At 35.8% G+C, this 18,930-nt stretch overlaps 2 protein-coding genes across 2 annotated transcripts; both read left to right on the top strand.

The window, feature by feature from the left end:
* The first annotated feature begins 5,671 nt into the window (after positions 1 to 5,671).
* On the top strand, positions 5,672 to 7,331 carry LOC150025175 (uncharacterized). The gene is made up of 6 exons (XM_090295653.1): positions 5,672 to 5,683; positions 5,810 to 6,051; positions 6,186 to 6,444; positions 6,574 to 6,753; positions 6,834 to 6,989; positions 7,079 to 7,331. Exons 1-6 carry the CDS (start codon positions 5,672 to 5,674, stop codon positions 7,253 to 7,255), a joined length of 1,026 nt encoding a protein of 341 aa, XP_090151779.1. The 3' UTR covers positions 7,256 to 7,331.
* A 10,805-nt stretch (positions 7,332 to 18,136) lies between these two features.
* On the top strand, positions 18,137 to 18,930 carry LOC137822217 (uncharacterized). Its single transcript, XM_068627115.2, has one exon. The coding sequence runs from the start codon at positions 18,194 to 18,196 to the stop codon at positions 18,527 to 18,529; it is 336 nt and encodes a 111-aa protein (XP_068483216.1). The 5' UTR covers positions 18,137 to 18,193; the 3' UTR covers positions 18,530 to 18,930.

The raw sequence follows: 18,930 nt of genomic DNA, 5'->3' as shown, positions 1-18,930 counted from the left end.
GGCTTGCAAACTTGAATTTTGTGAGCATTGTGTTCTGGGAAAACAACGAAGAGTGAAGTTTGGCACTGCAATTCACAATACCAAGGGTATTTTGGATTATGTGCATTCAGATGTGTGAGGACTTGCCAAGACTCCATCAATCGGAGGTAGGCATTATTTTGTCACTTTTGTGGATGATTTTTCCAGGAGAGTTTGGGTGTTTACTATGAAGAACAAAAATGATGTGCTTGAAATTTTCCTTAAGTGGAAAGCTCAAGTTGAAAACCAAACAGGAAGGAAGATTAAGGTTCTCCGAACAGACAATGGAGGAGAATACAAGAGTGATCCGTTCCTGAAGGTATGCCAAGATTGTGGCATAGTTCGACACTTCACTGTTAGAAAAACACCACAACAGAATGGGGTGTCGGAGCGTATGAACAAGACACTTGTGGAGAAAGTTCGTTGTATGTTGTCTAATGCTGAGTTAGGCAGAGATTTTTGGGCTGAGGCTGTGACATACGCTCAACATCTCGTCAATCGTTTGCCATCATCTGCTATAGATGTCAAAACCCCGTTAGAGGTATGGTCTGGAAAACCTGCAACTGATTATGATTCTTTGCATGTTTTTGGTTCTATTGCATATTATCATGTGATTGAATCAAAGTTGGATCCACGTGCAAAGAAGGCTTTTTTCATGGGCTTTAGTCCTGGAGTGAAGGGATACCGTTTGTAGTGTCTAGAGGCAAAGAAGACGATTATCAGCAAGGATGTTACCTTTGATGAATCTGCCATGTTAAAGAAGGTAAATCCAGAAGGAGCTGATAGTACTCCGCAACAGGTGGAGTGTGCCCGGAAGCAGGTGGAGTTTGAGCCGACAGTGGTGATCCCAACACGAAATACCACAAGTGACTCTCCTATGGCAGAAGAAGAGTCAGATGAGGAAGAGGTTCCTACCCAAGAATCTCAACAGCAATCAGCGCCAATTGCAGTTAGAAGACAGAGACGAGATATTCAAAAGCCTGCTCGTTTCATGGATATGGTTGCCTATGCACTTCCAGTTGTTGATGACATTCCATCCACTTACTCAGAAGCCATTCTGAGTTCAGAGAGTGCTAATTGGGCAGGTGCGATGGAAGAGGAGATGCAGTCTTTGAAGAAGAACAAGACGTGGAAGCTGGCACAATTATCAAAAGGTAAGAAGGCAATTGGGTGCAAATGGGTATTTGCAAAGAAAGAAGGATTTCCTAATAAAGAAGATGTTCGCTACAAGGCAAGGTTAGTTGCTAAAGGCTTTGCTCATAGGGAGGGAATTGATTATAATGAGGTATTTTCTCTAGTTGTTACACATTCCTCCATTCGAATTTTGTTGGCCTTGGTAGCACAGTTGAATTTGGAGCTTGCTCAACTTGATGTAAAGACCGCGTTCCTACACGGTGATTTGGAGGAGGAAATCTATATGACTCAACCAGAAGGATACAAGGTTGATGGTAAAGAAGATTGGGTTTGTAAACTTAGCAAATCGTTGTACGGACTGAAACAATCTCCGAGACAGTGGTACAAACGATTTGATAAGTTCATGAAGGATCAGAAGTACAAGAGAAGCAAATATGATCACTGTGTGTATTTGCGCAGACTTGAAGATGGTTCCTAATTTACTTACTCTTATATGTTGATGATATGCTGATTGCAGCAAAGAGCCAAGTTGAGATTGACAGGTTAAAGGCTCAGTTGAGTAAAGAGTTCGAGATGAAGGATTTGGAGGAAGCCAAAAAGATTCTCGGCATGGAGATAAACAGGGACAGGGAGAGGGGAAAACTTTGGCTGTCACAGAAGCAGTATTTGCAGAAGGTACTACAACGTTTTGGTATACACGAAGATACAGAACCTGTAAGTACCCCACTTGCTCCTCATTTGAAATTGAGTAGCCGTTTATCTCCGACGACTGATGAAGAACGAGAATACATGGCGAAAGTCCCATATGCAAATGCAGTTGGAAGCTTGATGTATGCAATGGTGTGTACAAGACCAGATATTTCACAGGCTGTGAGTGTTGTTAGCAGGTACATGCATAATCTGAGCAAGGGTCATTGGCAAGCTGTGAGATGGATTCTACGGTACCTCCAAAATACCTTAGATGTTGGACTGGCATTTGAGCAAGATGAATCACTTGGTCAATGCATAGTTGGATATTGTGATTCTGATTATGTAGGTGATTTGGATAAGCGACGGTCTACAACTGGCTATTTGTTCACTTTAGCAAAAGCGCCAGTTAGTTGGAAGTCTACCTTGCAATCTACTGTGGCTTTGTCTACGACAGAGGCAGAGTATATGGCGATTACAGAGGCTGTGAAGGAAGTAATTTGGCTTCGTGGGTTGCTTAAAAACTTAGGAGTTGGTAAGAAACAACTTGAGTTATATTCTGATAGTCAGAGTGCTATTCATTTAGCAAAGAATCAAGTCTTTCATGCACGGACGAAGCACATTGATGTTCGCTATCACTTTGTGCGTGAGATTTTCGAAGAAGAGGAGATTGTTCTCTAGAAGATTCACACTACGGAGAATCCTGCAGATATGCTCACCAAGGTGGTTACAAGGACCAAGTTTGAACACTGTTTAGACTTGGTTAATATCTTGCACATTTGAAGTTGGCGTCCAGAGGCGCATATTTGAAGCACACTAAAGTTTGTTTTTGTTATGTTTTGAGAAGATTTGTTTTAGGTGGGACTTGAAATTAAGCCAAGGTGGAGATTTGTTGATTTTGGCTTAATCCCAAGTCCCACATCGGTGGGTTCATTGTTTGAGAAGGAGGTTTGAGGGTTATAAATTAAACTTTCCTCCTTCACTGTTAGATATCCCAATTTGTAATATCTTCTCCCATAATAATAAAAGTGAGTTGTTTTTGCTGTGCTCAGAGATTAGGCTAAACAGGCCGAACTCTGTTAACAATTTTCGGGTGTATTTTTTTCCTCTTTATCTCTTTTATTATTCCGCTTTATTTATTCAATATTATTTGTCGGGTAGCTCTGTTAGGGTTTTGTTTTAGTGGGAAAATTACCCGTTTTCCCAACAGATATCAGATAAAAATCAGCAGATATTCCTATCATGCAGTGGTAAATGAAGTGTGAATGCTTCCTATCTTTGACAATTTTTGCATGCAGAGTCGGTTGTTGCAGCAATTATAAGTAAATTGATTAAGACCAATTGGGATGAAACTGTTTTTATTTACCTATGTTACTGGGAAGGTGTGGAAGGTGTTTTCCTTGGTGCAGGTAAACGGGAGGACAACAACTAACATTTTTAGATGTTAGAGGATTATGGAAAGCAGAAGAGTGAAGAATGTTGATGGAAGCTGGGGCATAGGGAGATTATAGAACAATCACAATCGCAAGCTGTTACATATTCTGTTAAAGGAGCTACCTTAGAAGTTAGAATTTTGGAAACCAAAACTGGTTTGTGCAGTAAGTGATGGTGTGAGGTTCTGCTGTCAAGATTTTATAAGTAGCTTTAAGAAGGTAGGTTTTCTTTTTTCTTTCTTTTTTGTTTGATTTTTCCTTTTTCCTAATCCATTTTTAGTGGGTTTGTATAAGGGTTGAGACACTACTCATTACTCCATTTATCTATGTGTACTCAAGTTCTTTCATTATTTTGATACTCAAATAATTAACAATGTATGTAATACCATATTTGATTAGACAAACTTTTTGCATAAATACTTTTTATGAAATAAAAAGTAAAACTAACTTTATCATTAAATAAAATATTCTTATGTATGAACTAATTTATTGATTTTTTTTTATAAGAACTAATTTCTGATTTATATATATATATATAACATAATGTAAGTTAAATATTTATAAATAATATTAAAATTATTTAAATACATTAATTTAATTAATAAATTTAATTTAAATTAATAAAATGAAAAATAATATAATTATATTTTAATTTTTAATTTTATTTATCTTAATTTTACATTATTTTATTATTTTATTTATAATTGAAATTTTACATTATTTTAATTAACTAAAATGTGCACAAAATTAATTATTATTATTTTTGATACCTAAGGATAAATTTATAATCTTAAAATTTACACAATTAAAAATAATTCAAAATACTCTTGCAACTATCAGCATACTTCAATCAACTTTCATCACATATTCATTCTAACCTATCCCAATCCAAATAAATACCCTCAATTTTCTTCACACTTTCTTCTCAAATCCTCACACTTCCACTCCCCTACCTCTTTAACTTTCCACTTCTCAATCTTTAAAATTTGAGTGAGTCTACCTACATAAATTACATTAAAAAGTAAATAAAGAAGGTCTAGCTCACCCACCCTTTTATATATTTTGGTTTCGTCATTGTTTACTTTAATGTCTTGATGTCACCGAGCTTTTCACACAATAGAGTGTTTGTTAATCATGATAGTGTAAAGAATTGATTTTACAGGTTTCTTTTACCATATTTTTATTTATTTTTAATTCATATCCTTTCGGTTTGTTTTGAAATTTAGATCCAATATCAGGTAAACAGTTTGTAATAGTTTTTTTAAAATTTTTTTTTTCCAAGTAAAATATTAAAGAAATGAAAAAAAATGTGTATTAAATATAATGAAAGTAGTTTAAATTTGAAATATTTCATTTTAAAAGTCCTTATTAGATAGAAGTATAATAACTCTTTAAGAAATATCTATATATATATATATATGTATACATACTGGTTATTAAGGCACGGGAAAGATTTTATCTATGGGAAACATTATATTTATAAAATATTATTAATATATTAATAAATAATTAAATAATTGTAATTTATGTAGGTATATATTTTAATTTTTTTTTTACAATAAAGATGCATAGAAATGTCTTAGAGTGTCTTATATAAATAATTTTATACAACTTTAAATTGAAATATTTTTATAATAATAAATTTTACAATATATATATTTTCACCTAATATAATTTGTAAGTAAAGAAATTTATACAATATAACAAAGATACTAAATTTATAGAAAATAACAAAATACCAAATAAAAAAAACATAAATTAAAAAACAAAAATATAATAGTTATAAATATTAATAATGTCTGAACAAGCTATGGTTGTCCACATTAAGTCCAACCTGTATAGTTAGCATATATATTTAGTATGAAGTAGGAATACGTTTTTTTAAATTTTGGAAAATGACAGTAATAGTAAATAAATTATTATTTTCCATTATGAATAAGAAATAAAAAAAATCATAAAAAAAAAGATTGGGTAAACAATGAATTTAAAATGTAAGAGTTTAAAAAAAACTTCAAAAGTTTAAGTATGTTTTAATATGAATTAAGAAACTTTTATGACACAACCTATCAATCCATATATATATATATATATACTTCACAAAAATATATTTATATATACTTTAAAAGGTTCACTTTTGTTTTTGGCTTTCTGCCTGCTAATTTTTTTTACATAAGACTTGACTGTTCAATTCAATAAAAAGAATTCAACGTTACAATACTTATGCAGTTTGCATAGGAGGGTAATCTGATTGTTTCAAAGCATAATTAGCCAGCTAAACCCTCTGACCTCTTCTCTCGCCATGTATCTCTCAAGCTTTCAAACAAAATTTATGAAACCATGCGTTTCACTACCCTATTCTTCTTTATGGATCTTCTCTATTTTCTTCACAAAGATCATAAATGGAATCCAAAGTAAGTTCTGGATATCTCTTATCAGCATTGCTTTTGTTTTGTCAAAGTTACATTTGCATGCATGCTTTACATTACACCTTCCTTGGAAAATGAGAAGATCTGCTTCTAATTACTTTTCTTTAACAGGACCCTCCAGATATAAAATCTTTCAAGAAATTCCCATTAACATTGAGGTTTGTAGTTTTAGTTTTGGCCGTGCTTTGTGGAATATACATTTTCACAATATCTGTAGATCAAAAAGGTGTAATAAACACAAGCTACAAGTTGCTAGACAACACTGTCTTCAAGCAGCCATGTTATCATCCTCCTGGTGTGGAAAAATCAGAAGTGTTTTACTTGCACTATCCAGAACCCACAACCTATAGTAGGTAACATATACGTATATGTTGAAATGTTTCATTAATACTAAAAAATAATGAATGGTAATTTAGTGACGGATAGATGGCTCCCTCTTTATGGTTGGTTTGTTTATATATATTGTTGATGGTTGTGCATTGTGCAGAGAAGAGTGTGCCTGCAATCCTGTTCGGTTTTTCTGCATTGTATCAATGCAAAGATCTGGGAGCGGTTGGTTTGAGACATTTTTGAACAGTCATATTAATGTAAGCTCTAATGGAGAAATATTTTCAGTTGGCAAACGAAGGAGTAACGTTTCTTCCATTTTGGAGACGATGGATAAAGTCTATAATCTCGACTGGTTTTCTAGTGCCTCCAAGAATGAGTGTTCTGCAGCTGTTGGCTTCAAGTGGATGCTTAATCAGGTAATAGAAAAGAGTCCATTTTACCAAAGAAGAAAACTTAAAGTTGTTATTGTATTTTACCATAACAGTCTATGTTAATTTGTAATGCAAAGTTTTAGTACGAAAATTATATCAACTATACTAATACAGGGTTTGATGGAGCATCATGAGGAAATTGAAGAGTACTTTGAACGAAAACGAGTTTCTATAATATTCTTATTCAGAAGGAACTTGCTCCGCAGAATGATATCAGTGCTAGCCAATTCCTATGACAAAGATGTCAAGGCACTGAATGGAACACATAAGTCTCACGTGCACTCTTCAGTGGAGGTTTCTACTTTTTTGTTTTCTTCGAATAACTTGTGTTGTGTTGAGTTCAATTGAAAAGTGATTTAGTTGTGGTTGTGCAGGCTAAAATTCTTGCCAACTATAGACCACGGGTGAATATCACATTGCTGATACCAGAGCTAAAGCTAACAAAGGAGACAGCAGAAAAAGCCATCGCATACTTCAAGAACACTCGCCACATTGTTCTCTACTACGATGATCTTGTCAACAACCGCACTGTAAGACTAGGTAGTTAAAGATTATTTTAAGATTGTGTTTGTGTATGTTGGTGATTTTCTATGCACATACTGAATGTTTCATGTTGCAGAAACTGAAGGACGTTCAAGAATTTTTAAGGGTGCCATATAGAGATCTGGAGAGCCGTCAAGTAAAGATACACACTGCCCCATTATCGGATCAGATTGAAAACTGGGATGAGGTCCAGAAAGAGCTCACAGGGACGCCATTCCAATGGTTTCTCGGAAAAAATAATTCCAACATTTAATGCTTCTGCATAGCTTGTACATATGATATGAAAGATTTTATGACTAGAGCAGACATGAGATTATATTGCAAGCATTTCTGTGCCCTTTTTGGAAAGTAATGGAAGAAAATTCCAAAAATTTATTTGACAATCTAGTTATTACAATATTTTTTTTTACAATTTTAAAGGGTTTATTTTTTTTTTTTACTATTATGGGATTATTTTATTTTATTTTTTTATTAAAATGGGGTCTGTTTAAAAAAAATTATAAATTTTGGTCGTGTCAACTCGGCACGATTTCATATGCTCAAATTGTGGTTGTGTCATATTTTTTTAAAAAAAATTTATTGTTTATATATTGGTAGTAAGTTATGTAATGTTGAAAATTAATTTGATATATAATTTTCTAAGAGGGTTAGGTTTAAGGAACAAAAAATTGGATAATCGTGGATCATGTTTGGATAATCAGCTTATTCAAACTTTGTGCATATGAAGTAGTGTTGACTAAATATTTGTAATTTTTTTTAAACGGACTCCATTTTAATAATAAAAAAAAAATCATAGTAAAAAACCCTTGTTTCAATATGATCAAATACTGAACATCCTGCACTCGCTTCTCAAAGATATATATATATATTACAGGATGAATTGTTTTCTTGAGGACTACAAATATTTTTTGTTTCTCAGTCAATGAGCCAAAAGCCTGTATAAACTTGTTAGATATTGTTTAGGTAATTATTCTCTTAACGAGAATCAGAGTTCCATTACGTAAAATTACTGTATATAACTTGATAAAAAAAAAGAGTATATTGAGCTTCTTTTAAAATGCAACCTGTTATTCAGAAGAAAAAAGTGAGTAAGTTCTATTTATTTCATTAATAAGGAGTTTTTTTACCAAAAAAATAATAATATGAAATCCAATTTGTCATTCACTGATTCTCACAACTACTTGTTATTTGTTATATGTTAAATATGTTTCTTTAAACTCAAATTGGAGGTCATCGTCATCGAATCTCTAATATCATCCATGATTACCTCCGATTTAGTGATGTTTTAAAATAAAAAATCAACTTAAACTTGTATTTGTATGGTCTAATTGTTCTCCCACAACCAAAATATAAGAATTATGATTCTAAACTTATTCCATTTATATAAAATTAAAATTCTGAACTTTTAATTTCAATTCCAGGAGTATCTAAAGTTCGACATGGATTATTAAATAAATAGTGAATATGCATAAGTATAACAGTTTTGTTATTTTGCTGTCTCTCATAAGAATAATATTTAAGGATTTAATGGATATCGTAAGAATATATTTATACCATTAAATATTATATTTTAAATAAAAATTAGATTTAATTCTTTAATTACTATTGTAAACATTATAATTATAATTAAATATTATATTTAATAGCCCCAGTGCAAATAGTGGATGTAATTGGAAGATATAAAGTACTGCATCTTGCATAGGAAATATATATATATATATATATATATATATATATTATATAGAATATGTGATTCTCGAAAAAACAATATCAGCAATGATTCAGTCGTTAATTCTAACCTACGTCCACATGCAACTAGGTCTATTTTTTTCATGTTACATCCACAATTACAAATAGAATAATTTTTTAAAAAAATTTATAAAAGACACAATAATTAAGTTCGTAGAATTGATCGTAAATTTACGCTTGACACCTAATCATATAACAGAGAAAACCAGATAAATAATGTTCTTTGTTGGGAACAAACCATATCCTTTCACTGTTTAGCGGTGACTAGTCAGTGATCACGAACTTCCCCGGCTCTAGGAGCCAACCCAGATTTTCAAGAAGCACTCAAAATTTCCCCTGATGCGAATGCAAGTTGAGGACTAAAAACCATGAGATTCATTTGAATAATAATTTTCATTGTTGGAAAATTTGACTACAAAAGGGTGGATATGGATCTAAGTGGGGTTTCTTTTACTAGCAAACAATTGATTTGCAGTTTTAGTGCGCAGTTAAATTGGCGAAGATCTCCTACACTTTTAATAACATATCAAAACATCATGCCACCACCTGTGCTCACTCCCATTGCCACATTTAAGTGCGCTTTTCTTTTATATTTTTCTAAATTTGTCTTACTAATTTATTGAATACTTTCTAACTAATTTCATTTTAGGAAGTGACACAAAATAATGTTAAAATGTAATCTATTCAAAATAAACAACTTAATTCACACGTAGTTGTTTTTGTCAGCAAGTTTTAGCTTGATGATGAGTAATAAGCATGCATGAAACTCGAGAGACAAATAATGGTAACACATGTTTTTAAGGCTAAAAATGTCGTGTAATTTTTTTTTCTTTATTTTAAGTTCATCTAAAATTGAAAATTAATTGTTGTTTTTATTTTATGTAACATTTGCTAACTGCTTATTTGTTGAATATAAAGTGAAAATACTAATTTGCTAACTGCTTATTTGTTGAATATAAAGTGAAAATACTAATTTGCTAACTGTTTATTTGTTGAATATAAAGTGAAAATACTATTTTAAGTGATGTATACTAATGTCGTGATAGATGTCTGCAGACTCTTTTAATCATATATAAAGTCATGTGAAACTTATTAAATACGGAATAGCCTTCAGAAGTTTTAATAAAATTCACGTAAATTCTAAGTGATAACAAAAATATAAAAATACATTAAATAATTATTTGTTAATATACCGAAAAGGTAATATTACACTCTCTTTTAATATATTTATACCAATATTCTTGAAGATTTTTCAGAGATGGGCTAGGGTGAAAGAGGTATTCATTTCCAAACGTAGAAATAGGTGGGGAAGAAGGTTCGGGTTTGTGAGATTCTTTATGGTACTAAATGTGTTCAAACTGGAGAAGGAGTTGGATCAGATCTTCATTGGTGATATGAAACTTTATGTTAACTTGCCAAAATATAGGAGATCTGAGCATTTTCAACAAGGGGGGGCGCCACTTGCGGAAGGTAAGGATAAGCACCATGCTCATAGACCAAAAGGGCAATTGAGGGGCAAGAAATGGAGAGTAGTAAAAGGGAAGGGTGGTAACAGGGACCATCCAGTGAAGCAGTTGTATGCTGAAGTTGTTAGGAAACAGTCACAGACCAGTGGGCGGGACCAAGTACTGACACTACTTCAAAAGTTCTCCCATGGATGTCATATAGTGCAGTAGGTTGGATGGTACCGGATTTAAACTATACGGCTCTGTGTGAAGAGTTTATCAAAGGGGGTATGGCTATGATTAAGGTGAGACCTATGGGAGATAACCTTGTTCTCTTGACTCCAAAGGAAGGTGAAAGCATGGAAGATATTATTAAGTTGAATAAAAGTTGGTTTACAAGTGTCTTCGAGGCAATTGAACCGTGGTCTACGTCAGTTGTAGTGACCCATAGGCTGGTATGGGCGAGGTGCTATGGACTTCCTATTTCACTGTGGAATAAGGATTGTTTATCCAAGTTGGTTGGAGAAGTGGCACAGTTGGTATCCTTTGATGCGTCAACTGAGCTGTGGGAGAACCTTGAATATGCACGTATCCAACTACGGGTAGCGATTTCAGGTAGAGTTGGAATATCCAAAGGGTTTCAGGTTAATGGGCGTATTTACAACATTAACATTGTCGAGGAGGAACCTAGCCAAGTAGGAAGCGCATGCAGCTGCCCTCAACATTGTTATGCTTCTTCGGACAGCATTTTATCAATGGATACATTCATAGAGGAGACTATTTTTTCAGACAAAGGATCTGAAGATGGGGGTGTCAACAACGTAGGTGTTTCCCGGCGGGATGAGGAGGTTGAGGAAGTTAGAGCTTTTTCACTAGAGACAAAGTTGGGACAAATGAAGAAACTGGCCCAGTTGGAAAGGGGGGGACAAATTGAAGATAATCAAATATACCCATATGAGGAAAGACGTGTGCAGGGGATGTCTGCGGATGGGGCAGCGATGTCAGTGCAAGAAAAAGTCAATGCAATTCATACCCTTATTCACAACTCTTTTTCTGAGCTAGCTAGCTGTGTCCAACGTCTTAGGCCTTCTTCATCTAAACCTGTTTTAAGTATGGGCCTGTTACCAAAGGCCCATGTAACTAATAGTTGTGGATTGGGCTGTGAGAGACAGGGAGCAAAGGTTGGAACGGAAGAGGGCGGTATTACACCGAGAAGAGGAAAGACGTCGACGCAGCCGCTGGAAGGATCGGAAAAGATGACGGAGGCATCAGTCAATTTCTTTGGAGGGGTGAATGCCGATCTCATAGATAGGGCTTTATGCCCAGTTCGTTCCTTTCACGAGTGCGCGGACAAAGGGGGACCTTCTATCTATCTGCAGCATAATCATATTGGATTACCAGGAGAATCAAGCAGTGTGGACAGTTCAACGCCGGAAAAGAGAGAAGAATTTGATGATAAAATTAACTCAAGGGCAGAAGCATAATCCAATACACCAGAGAGTGTGCGTAGACTCCGAAACCTATGGGAGCAGGGCACGAAACAGTCCTATGTGCGATGGAGATCGAAGGGAGGTTTGGGACCACTACATTATGGCGTTAATTCTTCATCCAGGTTAAGCCGCTGCTCCTTTGCTGAATCTGAAAGTGACATTGAACTTTGTAATAATAGATTGAGAATTGAGGATACTGTTGATGAGCCAATACAGATTTGGGATGCGGGCAAACGGTTAGGTTTGAGGTGTTCAGGGGAGGAGGTGAATGTTGTAGTAGAACTGGAATGTATGGAAGCTAGGGACAAGGAAGTCAGAAAATGTGCAGAGGAGGACACCAACCCCGTTGGTTTATGATTATTGTTGATCTTAATATTAGGGGGTTGGGGGGGGGTACCAAAACAAATTATTTGAAACATTGTATTACTAAGGAGAATGCGGAATTTGTGTGTTTGCAGGAGACAAAAACTACGACTTTCTCATATATTAGATGTTTCTCACTTTGGGGGAACAATAATATTGGTTGGGTACATTATGAAGGCAATAATGGAGCTGGGAGTATGATCTCCATGTGGCAGAAAGATAAATTCTGCTATGAGACGCATGTTGTGGGGACTGGATTCATTGCGGTAGTAGGTCAACATATTCATTCTGGTCACAGGTGCTTCGTGGTTAATGTTTATGCAGCTTGTAATCTTAGAGCAAAAATCACTTTATGGGAAGATTTATCGTCTTTCAGGCGGACCTATCAGAACATGGCTGGTTGTTATTGTGGAGACTTTAATGCTGTAAGAAGGGAAGATGAAAGGAAAGGTATTGGTAGGGGAACCAGCCAGAGGAAGGAGATGAGTGGCTTTAATGACTTTATTGACACAAACTGCTTGGTGGACATACCAACTATAGGCAAAAAGTTTACTTGGTTCAAACCAAATGGTACTGCTAAAAGTAGGTTGGATAGATTTCTTGTGTCTGAAGAGTGGATTCAGATTTGGCCTTTTTACAAGCAATATGTGCAGCAAAGAACCGTGTCCGATCACTGTGCTATTGTGGCGAAATCTTGGGTTAAAGATTGGGGTCCTAAACCCTTTCGTTCGATCGATGCTTGGTTTCTGGAGCCAGGATTCAAGGCGTATGTACAAGAGAAATGGGGCTCATACAATAGCCAGGGTAACAACATGTCTAGCTTCAAGGACAAACTAAAATTGCTGAAGGCTGATTTGAAAGTGTGGAATATGAATGTGTTCGAGTGTTTACAGACAAGTCAAAGGCAAATTCTGAAGGAAATTGAGAACATTGACGTTAAGGATGATAATGAAGGTCTAGAGGAGCATGATCGACTAAAACGATTGAAGTTACTGAGTCAGCTGCGATTGGTTGATAGTAAGATGGATTCTCTTTCAAGGCAGAAAGCAAGAGCAAATTGGTGTAAGTTTGGGGACATGAACTCCATATTTTATCACACAGCTATCAGATGGAGAAGACTGAAGAACGAAGTTAAAGGAGTGGAAGTTGGGGGGCAATGGTGTGAAGAACCGGAAGTGGTTAGAAGGGAAGTAAAGTCTTTGTTTGAAAAAAGGTTCACAGCTACACAAGATTCTGGAGTTAATCTGGGATCTGTGGAGTTTAAATGCCTTCCCCAAGAAATCAGCATAAGCATGGTTGCAAGTTTCACAGAGGAAGAAGTAAAAGAAGCAATGTGGCAATGTGAAGGAACAAAGAGTCCAGGCCCGGATGGATTCAATTTCACGTTTATCAGGAATTGTTGGGATTGCCTTAAAAGTGACATTATGGAAGCTTTGCATTTGTTCCATGAAACTGGAGTTATACCAAAGGGTTGTAATGCCTCTATAATAACCTTGGTACCTAAAGTGCCTGATCCCTTATCTTTAGACCAGTTTAGGCCCATTTCCCTGGTAGGCACTTTTTATAAGATCGTCTCTAAGGTCCTAGCGGGACGTATGAAGGGTGTTCTTCCTTTGGTTATTGATGAAAACCAATCAGCTTTTTTGAGAACAGAGGTCTGCTTGATAGTGTACTCATGGCAAATGAGGTGGTGGAGGAGGTTAGGAGGAACCGGAGAAGTGCACTCTGCTTTAAAGTGGACTATGAGAAGGCATATGATTCTGTAAGGTGGAACTTCTTATGCGACATGTTACAAAGGCTAGGCTTCCATAGCAATTGGGTGAGGTGGGTTAGAGGGTGCTTGGAATCGGCCTCCATTTCGGTGCTTGTCAATGGAAGCCCAACAGAGGAATTTATCCCGTCAAGAGGGCTGAGACAGGGTGATCCTATGGCTCCTTTTTTGTTTCTCGTGGTTGTTGAAGGTTTGGCTGGGCTTGTGAGACAAGCGACTAAGCTAAAAATGTTAACAGGCGTGAAGGTGGGAAGGAAGGAAATAGAATGCAGCATGCTTCAATTCGCGGACGACACTTTGTTCATGTGTGAGGATAATTTTTCAAATGTGTTCGCGATAAAGACGATCCTAAGATGTTTTGAACTAGTCTCAGGTTTGAAAATTAATTTTCATAAGTCCAAATTGGCAGGGATAAATGTGGATAGGTTCACTCTGGAAACTTATGCCAAGTCTCTCAATTGTTTTACAATGCGCATGCCTTTCAAGTACTAGGGGTTAGAAGTAGGAGGGAACCCAAGGAAGGCACAGTTCTGGGAACCGGTTGTCAATAAGGTCAGAGCTAGGCTTAGCACTTGGAAAGGGAGGTGCTTATCTATGGCGGGTAGGATTTGTCTTATCAAATCTGTGTTCACATCTATTCCCCTTTTCTACTTATCTTTCTTTAAAGCTCCGATCTCGATCTGTAATACAATCACGAGCATCCAAAGGAGTTTTCTGTGGGCCTGAGGTAGAGATAATAAATCTATACCTTAGGTAAGTTGGGGGAAAATTTGTAAACCTTTTGAGGAAGGTGGTCTGGGTATCAAGGATATCAGGAAATTCAACTATGCACTGATGGCGAAATGGAAATGGAGGCTAATGAGTGATGAGAAGGGGAAGTGGAAAGATATTTTGGAGTCCAAATATATGGTCACATCAGATAATTACCAAGTCCGGCCTTGTAATCACTCTTGGTGGTGGAAAGACTTAGAAAAAATATGTAGGGAGGGTAATGGTGTAGGCTGGTTTCAACAAGCTGTTAAATGGAATGTCAGATCTAGGGACTTAGTTCGTTTCTGGGAGGATCCTTGGATTAATGACAATAAACTCAAGGATTTATTTCCTAGGTTATACTCTATTTCGCTGAATCAAGGGATGACGGTGGGTGAAACTGGTTATTGGGATGACCATGGGTGGACCTGGCATTTGAACTGGAGAAGGGAGAGATTTTGCTGGGAGTCGGATGTGGAGGAAGAATTATTAACAATTCTAGCCAGGGAAGTTTTGGTTAAGGATGCTAAAGATTTTATTACTTGGAGTGGGGATTCCAAGGGGTTATTCTCGGTAAAATCAGCATATGGTCTCTTAACCAATCAGGTTTCTGAACCGAGTAATGCTGTTTTTAGTCTGTTATGGAGGACCAAAGCTGTCCCAAAAGTGTTAACCACGGCCTGGAGTATCTTGCTGGACAGAATTCCGACTTATCAGAATCTTGTGGTACGGGGATTAGTGGTGAATTCACCTCTGTGTGTATTCTGTAACTTGCACGTTGAATCCACACAACATTTGTTTTTGGATTGTGCTTTTGCTTACTGTGTATGGATGATGTGCTACCAATGGATAGGTGTAGTGGGAACACAAAATAGGGACATTTGTAATCACTTTCTGAACTTTCACTTAACTAATATGTCTGAAAAACAGAATCAGGTCTGGAGGGGAGTGTGGGTGGCCATCACACGAAGCATATGGGAGCATAGGAATAATGTTATCTTCAGACAAGGAGTTCCCGATCCCGAAGAAACTCTACAAGCAGCTCAACTTATAGTTTGGCTATGGCTAAAACATAAGGAAAGCTCGTTCTCATACTCGTTCTCTGATTGGATCCTTAACCCACTTCAATGTCTATTGAGTGTTTGTTAAATAGGGGAGGGATGGTGTATGCTAGTATTCATACACTGTTGTGAGGGGCGATGTGGATGAGGACACGTGGAAGGCCAATATGATCGCCAGTCGATAAAGCGGCGCTCTCCATTCGTGCGTAGCCGGTGGTCGCCGAAGGTATGCATCATCACCGTGTTTGAAGAAGGCCAACATGATCGCCGGTCAATGTGGCGGCGATCTCCGTGCGTGCGTAGTCGGTGGTCGTCGAAATTGTGCATCATCGCCGTCTTAGAAGAACAGAAGTTCAGATATTGGAAGTGAGGGGCGATGTGGATGAGGACACGTGGAAGGCCAATATGATCGCCAGTCGATAAAGCGGCGCTCTCCATTCGTGCGTAGTCGGTGGTCGCCGAAGGTATGCATCATCACCGTGTTTGAAGAAGGCCAACATGATCGTCGGACGATAAAGAGGCGTTCTCCATGCGCGCGTAGTCGGTGGTCGCCGAAGTTTCGATGAAGCGAAGATCTCCGTGCATGCGTAGTCGGTGATCGCCGAAGTTATGTATCATCGCCGTACTTGAAGAACAGAAGATCAGATAGCCGGAAATCGCCGTGGTAGGCACATCGCCGGGTTTCCAAAAAGCTTAATTGAAGCTGTTGGAGGTTTACGTATAAAACTGAAGACCTAGGCAAGGGGTAATTTATGTTCACTGTCATAGGTGGTTGAGAGAGGCAGCACTAGCCATTGGGTGTGGAGGTTGCGGAAAGTCACTCTCCAAGTACCATTCAACCTGGTGGGAGGACCTAATGGTGTTATGGTGGTGTGAAATTGTTGTTTAGTGTTTTGAAACAGTCCAGCATTACAATAGTAGTAGAATGAGGCTGTTTTTATGATATATCTTTTTATCCCCTGTTTTGGGATGCCTCGTAGAGGTCCTAAAAAACAGGGTTTGGGTTTTGTAAAGGGTTGGGATACCCCTTTTGTATCTCCTTAATTTAATTTAATTCTTTGCTTATAAAAAAAACCAATATTCTTGAAATTTTATAAATTTATAAAGTTACAACACTTTGGTTTAGAAAACAAATTTTAAAAAAAATTATTGAATAATTGTAAATTATTTATATATTTGTAATTTATTATAAAGTATTAGCACCTATTATTGAATATCTATGAAAATTGAAAAGTTAATAAGACCTCAAGGCCTACAATAGTGACAGTTACTTCCAATAAGTCGTGAGAGTTTGAAATCTAGCCAAGGCCTGGGGCCCCCAACCCTGTGGAAATTAAAACTCAGCTGGGTTCAAACCAGAAACGTCTACTCAGATACCCATAGTGGCTATAGTATTTATTTTGCACCATTTGCTTCATTTTGAAATAACTAATTATTTACTAGTTAAATATATTTTATTTTCATATTATTATTTTTGTTGAAGTTAGGATTTGAATCCAAGACAGAAAATATCAACTTAATTACTAGGATAAATATTTTTTTTTATCTTTATATACTTTTATGGAAAATTAATTTTTGTTTTCAATCTAAAATTTAAACCTTCTAAATATTCATAATAAAAAAATTATTAAAACAAATTTTTACATAAATATTATAATATTATAATATAGTTCATAGTCAAATTTCGTTTGTTACATAACAAAAACACTTATAATAAACTAATTGATAGTTTCCACGATACCTAAAAAAGTCTTTAAAGGACAAAAAAAAACAATTCTTGAAAAATATATTTAATCCTTATATTATTAATAAATATTTGTGAAATTTTATGTTTTTTTAAGATCTATTCTATTTAATAAAATCAACCTAAAGATATTTAATAAAAAATACTAAACTTTCTTGGCTCCTTGACAGCAACTATATGAATAACTTAGTGTTATTTTAAATAAAACTAAAGACTAAAGTTTTAAAAACATTATCCCTTCAAACAACCTTTTTTTCAATATATTTAGATTTTCCTCTCACCCTTTCTATATAACTAAAATTCATGCGATTTATTTTAATTGTATTCTTTATTTATAATAAAAAATAAATTAAAAATATATATTTAAAGGATACTCTAACTATTGTACTAAACATGTTATCTATTTTGATATATAGTCATAAATTTCTACTCGAGTCTCCTTTGAAAATAAATTAATAATATATTTTTCTAATATACAAACCTGCTAAAGACATTAAAAAGAGCACACACCTAAATAATTGTTGCATGCAATGCAAAACACAGTATAGTGGGAAAATACAAAAGGGACACTAGATTAAAAGATAGTCCCACATATTGGTTCCCAAAAGGGAATCTTGTGGAGGAGCATAATCATGAACAAGTTTACATTCACCATTAGTATTTACCCATTAAAATTAGATATTCATTTGAGTTGAACTCTTCCCCTCCTGCCCTATAAATACTCACAAAAGCACACACATTATTCTCAGGCACCACTCCATACATCCCAGTTTTCCCAATCCACACACTAAAATAAGCTCACGCCCAAGCTTTATATCATGGGCAATTCGAAGCTTGAGTTCATGGTTAGTGCTGTTTTTCTCTCCTTAATGATTTCTCATGGAACTTTTTTAGCTCAGGGAAGGCCACTGAAATTGGAGATCAAGGTCACAACCCACCAAAACAGTTTCAAAGAAATGGCTAAAGTGGCTGAATATCCTGCAACGTGGCACCCTCACACATCAGAACCCGAAGCTGCAACACTTCACACCAAGAATCCACAGTATGAGAGCGTCAAAAACTGGACTGTGAACGATTTCCAACCAACGGATCCAGGGCACAGTCCCGGTGCTGGTCATTCCTCCCCACACGCCAACGTAGTTCCAAAACCCTAGATACTCTTTCTTAATATCCCCGAAACAGTAATATTACACTGTGCATTCACAATAACTATCAGCATATTAAAAGCTGCTACTTCTAGATTTAAATCCAACACCTTTCTATATACTTATCACTTTTGGAGAAAAACAGAAAAGGAGAAAAGAGTGAGGAGTGATGCTGCTTTGAAATCAAGTTCCAACAGTGATAGGTATGCAGATTTAGGTGTACAAAACAAATAATAAAGGTGTTTATATTTGTAGATGAGGGACTGATTATGTGTATATACATCCCATGCATGTAGAATATAGCACTTCATTAATTTGTGTGCACTTTTTAGACTGTAAGTATTTAAATATGTATGCATCTGTAATTTTGAAGTTCTACCTTTGCTAGCTGCATCTCATAACTTCTTCAC

Source organism: Phaseolus vulgaris, chromosome 9 (assembly GCF_051622355.1).
Source record: "Phaseolus vulgaris cultivar YP4 chromosome 9, ASM5162235v1, whole genome shotgun sequence".
Classification (NCBI taxonomy): domain Eukaryota; kingdom Viridiplantae; phylum Streptophyta; class Magnoliopsida; order Fabales; family Fabaceae; genus Phaseolus; species Phaseolus vulgaris.
This window is presented reverse-complemented; position numbering and strand designations above follow the sequence as displayed.

Coding starts and splice junctions, on each gene's coding strand:
- LOC150025175 (XM_090295653.1), top strand. Junction 6,052..6,185: donor GAACCCACAACCTATAGTAG/GTAACATATACG, acceptor TGCATTGTGCAG/AGAAGAGTGTGCCTGCAATC. Junction 6,990..7,078: donor ATCTTGTCAACAACCGCACT/GTAAGACTAGGT, acceptor TTCATGTTGCAG/AAACTGAAGGACGTTCAAGA.
- LOC137822217 (XM_068627115.2), top strand. CDS start 18,194: ATGGGCAATTCGAAGCTTGAGTTCATGGTTAGTGCTGTTTTTCTCTCC.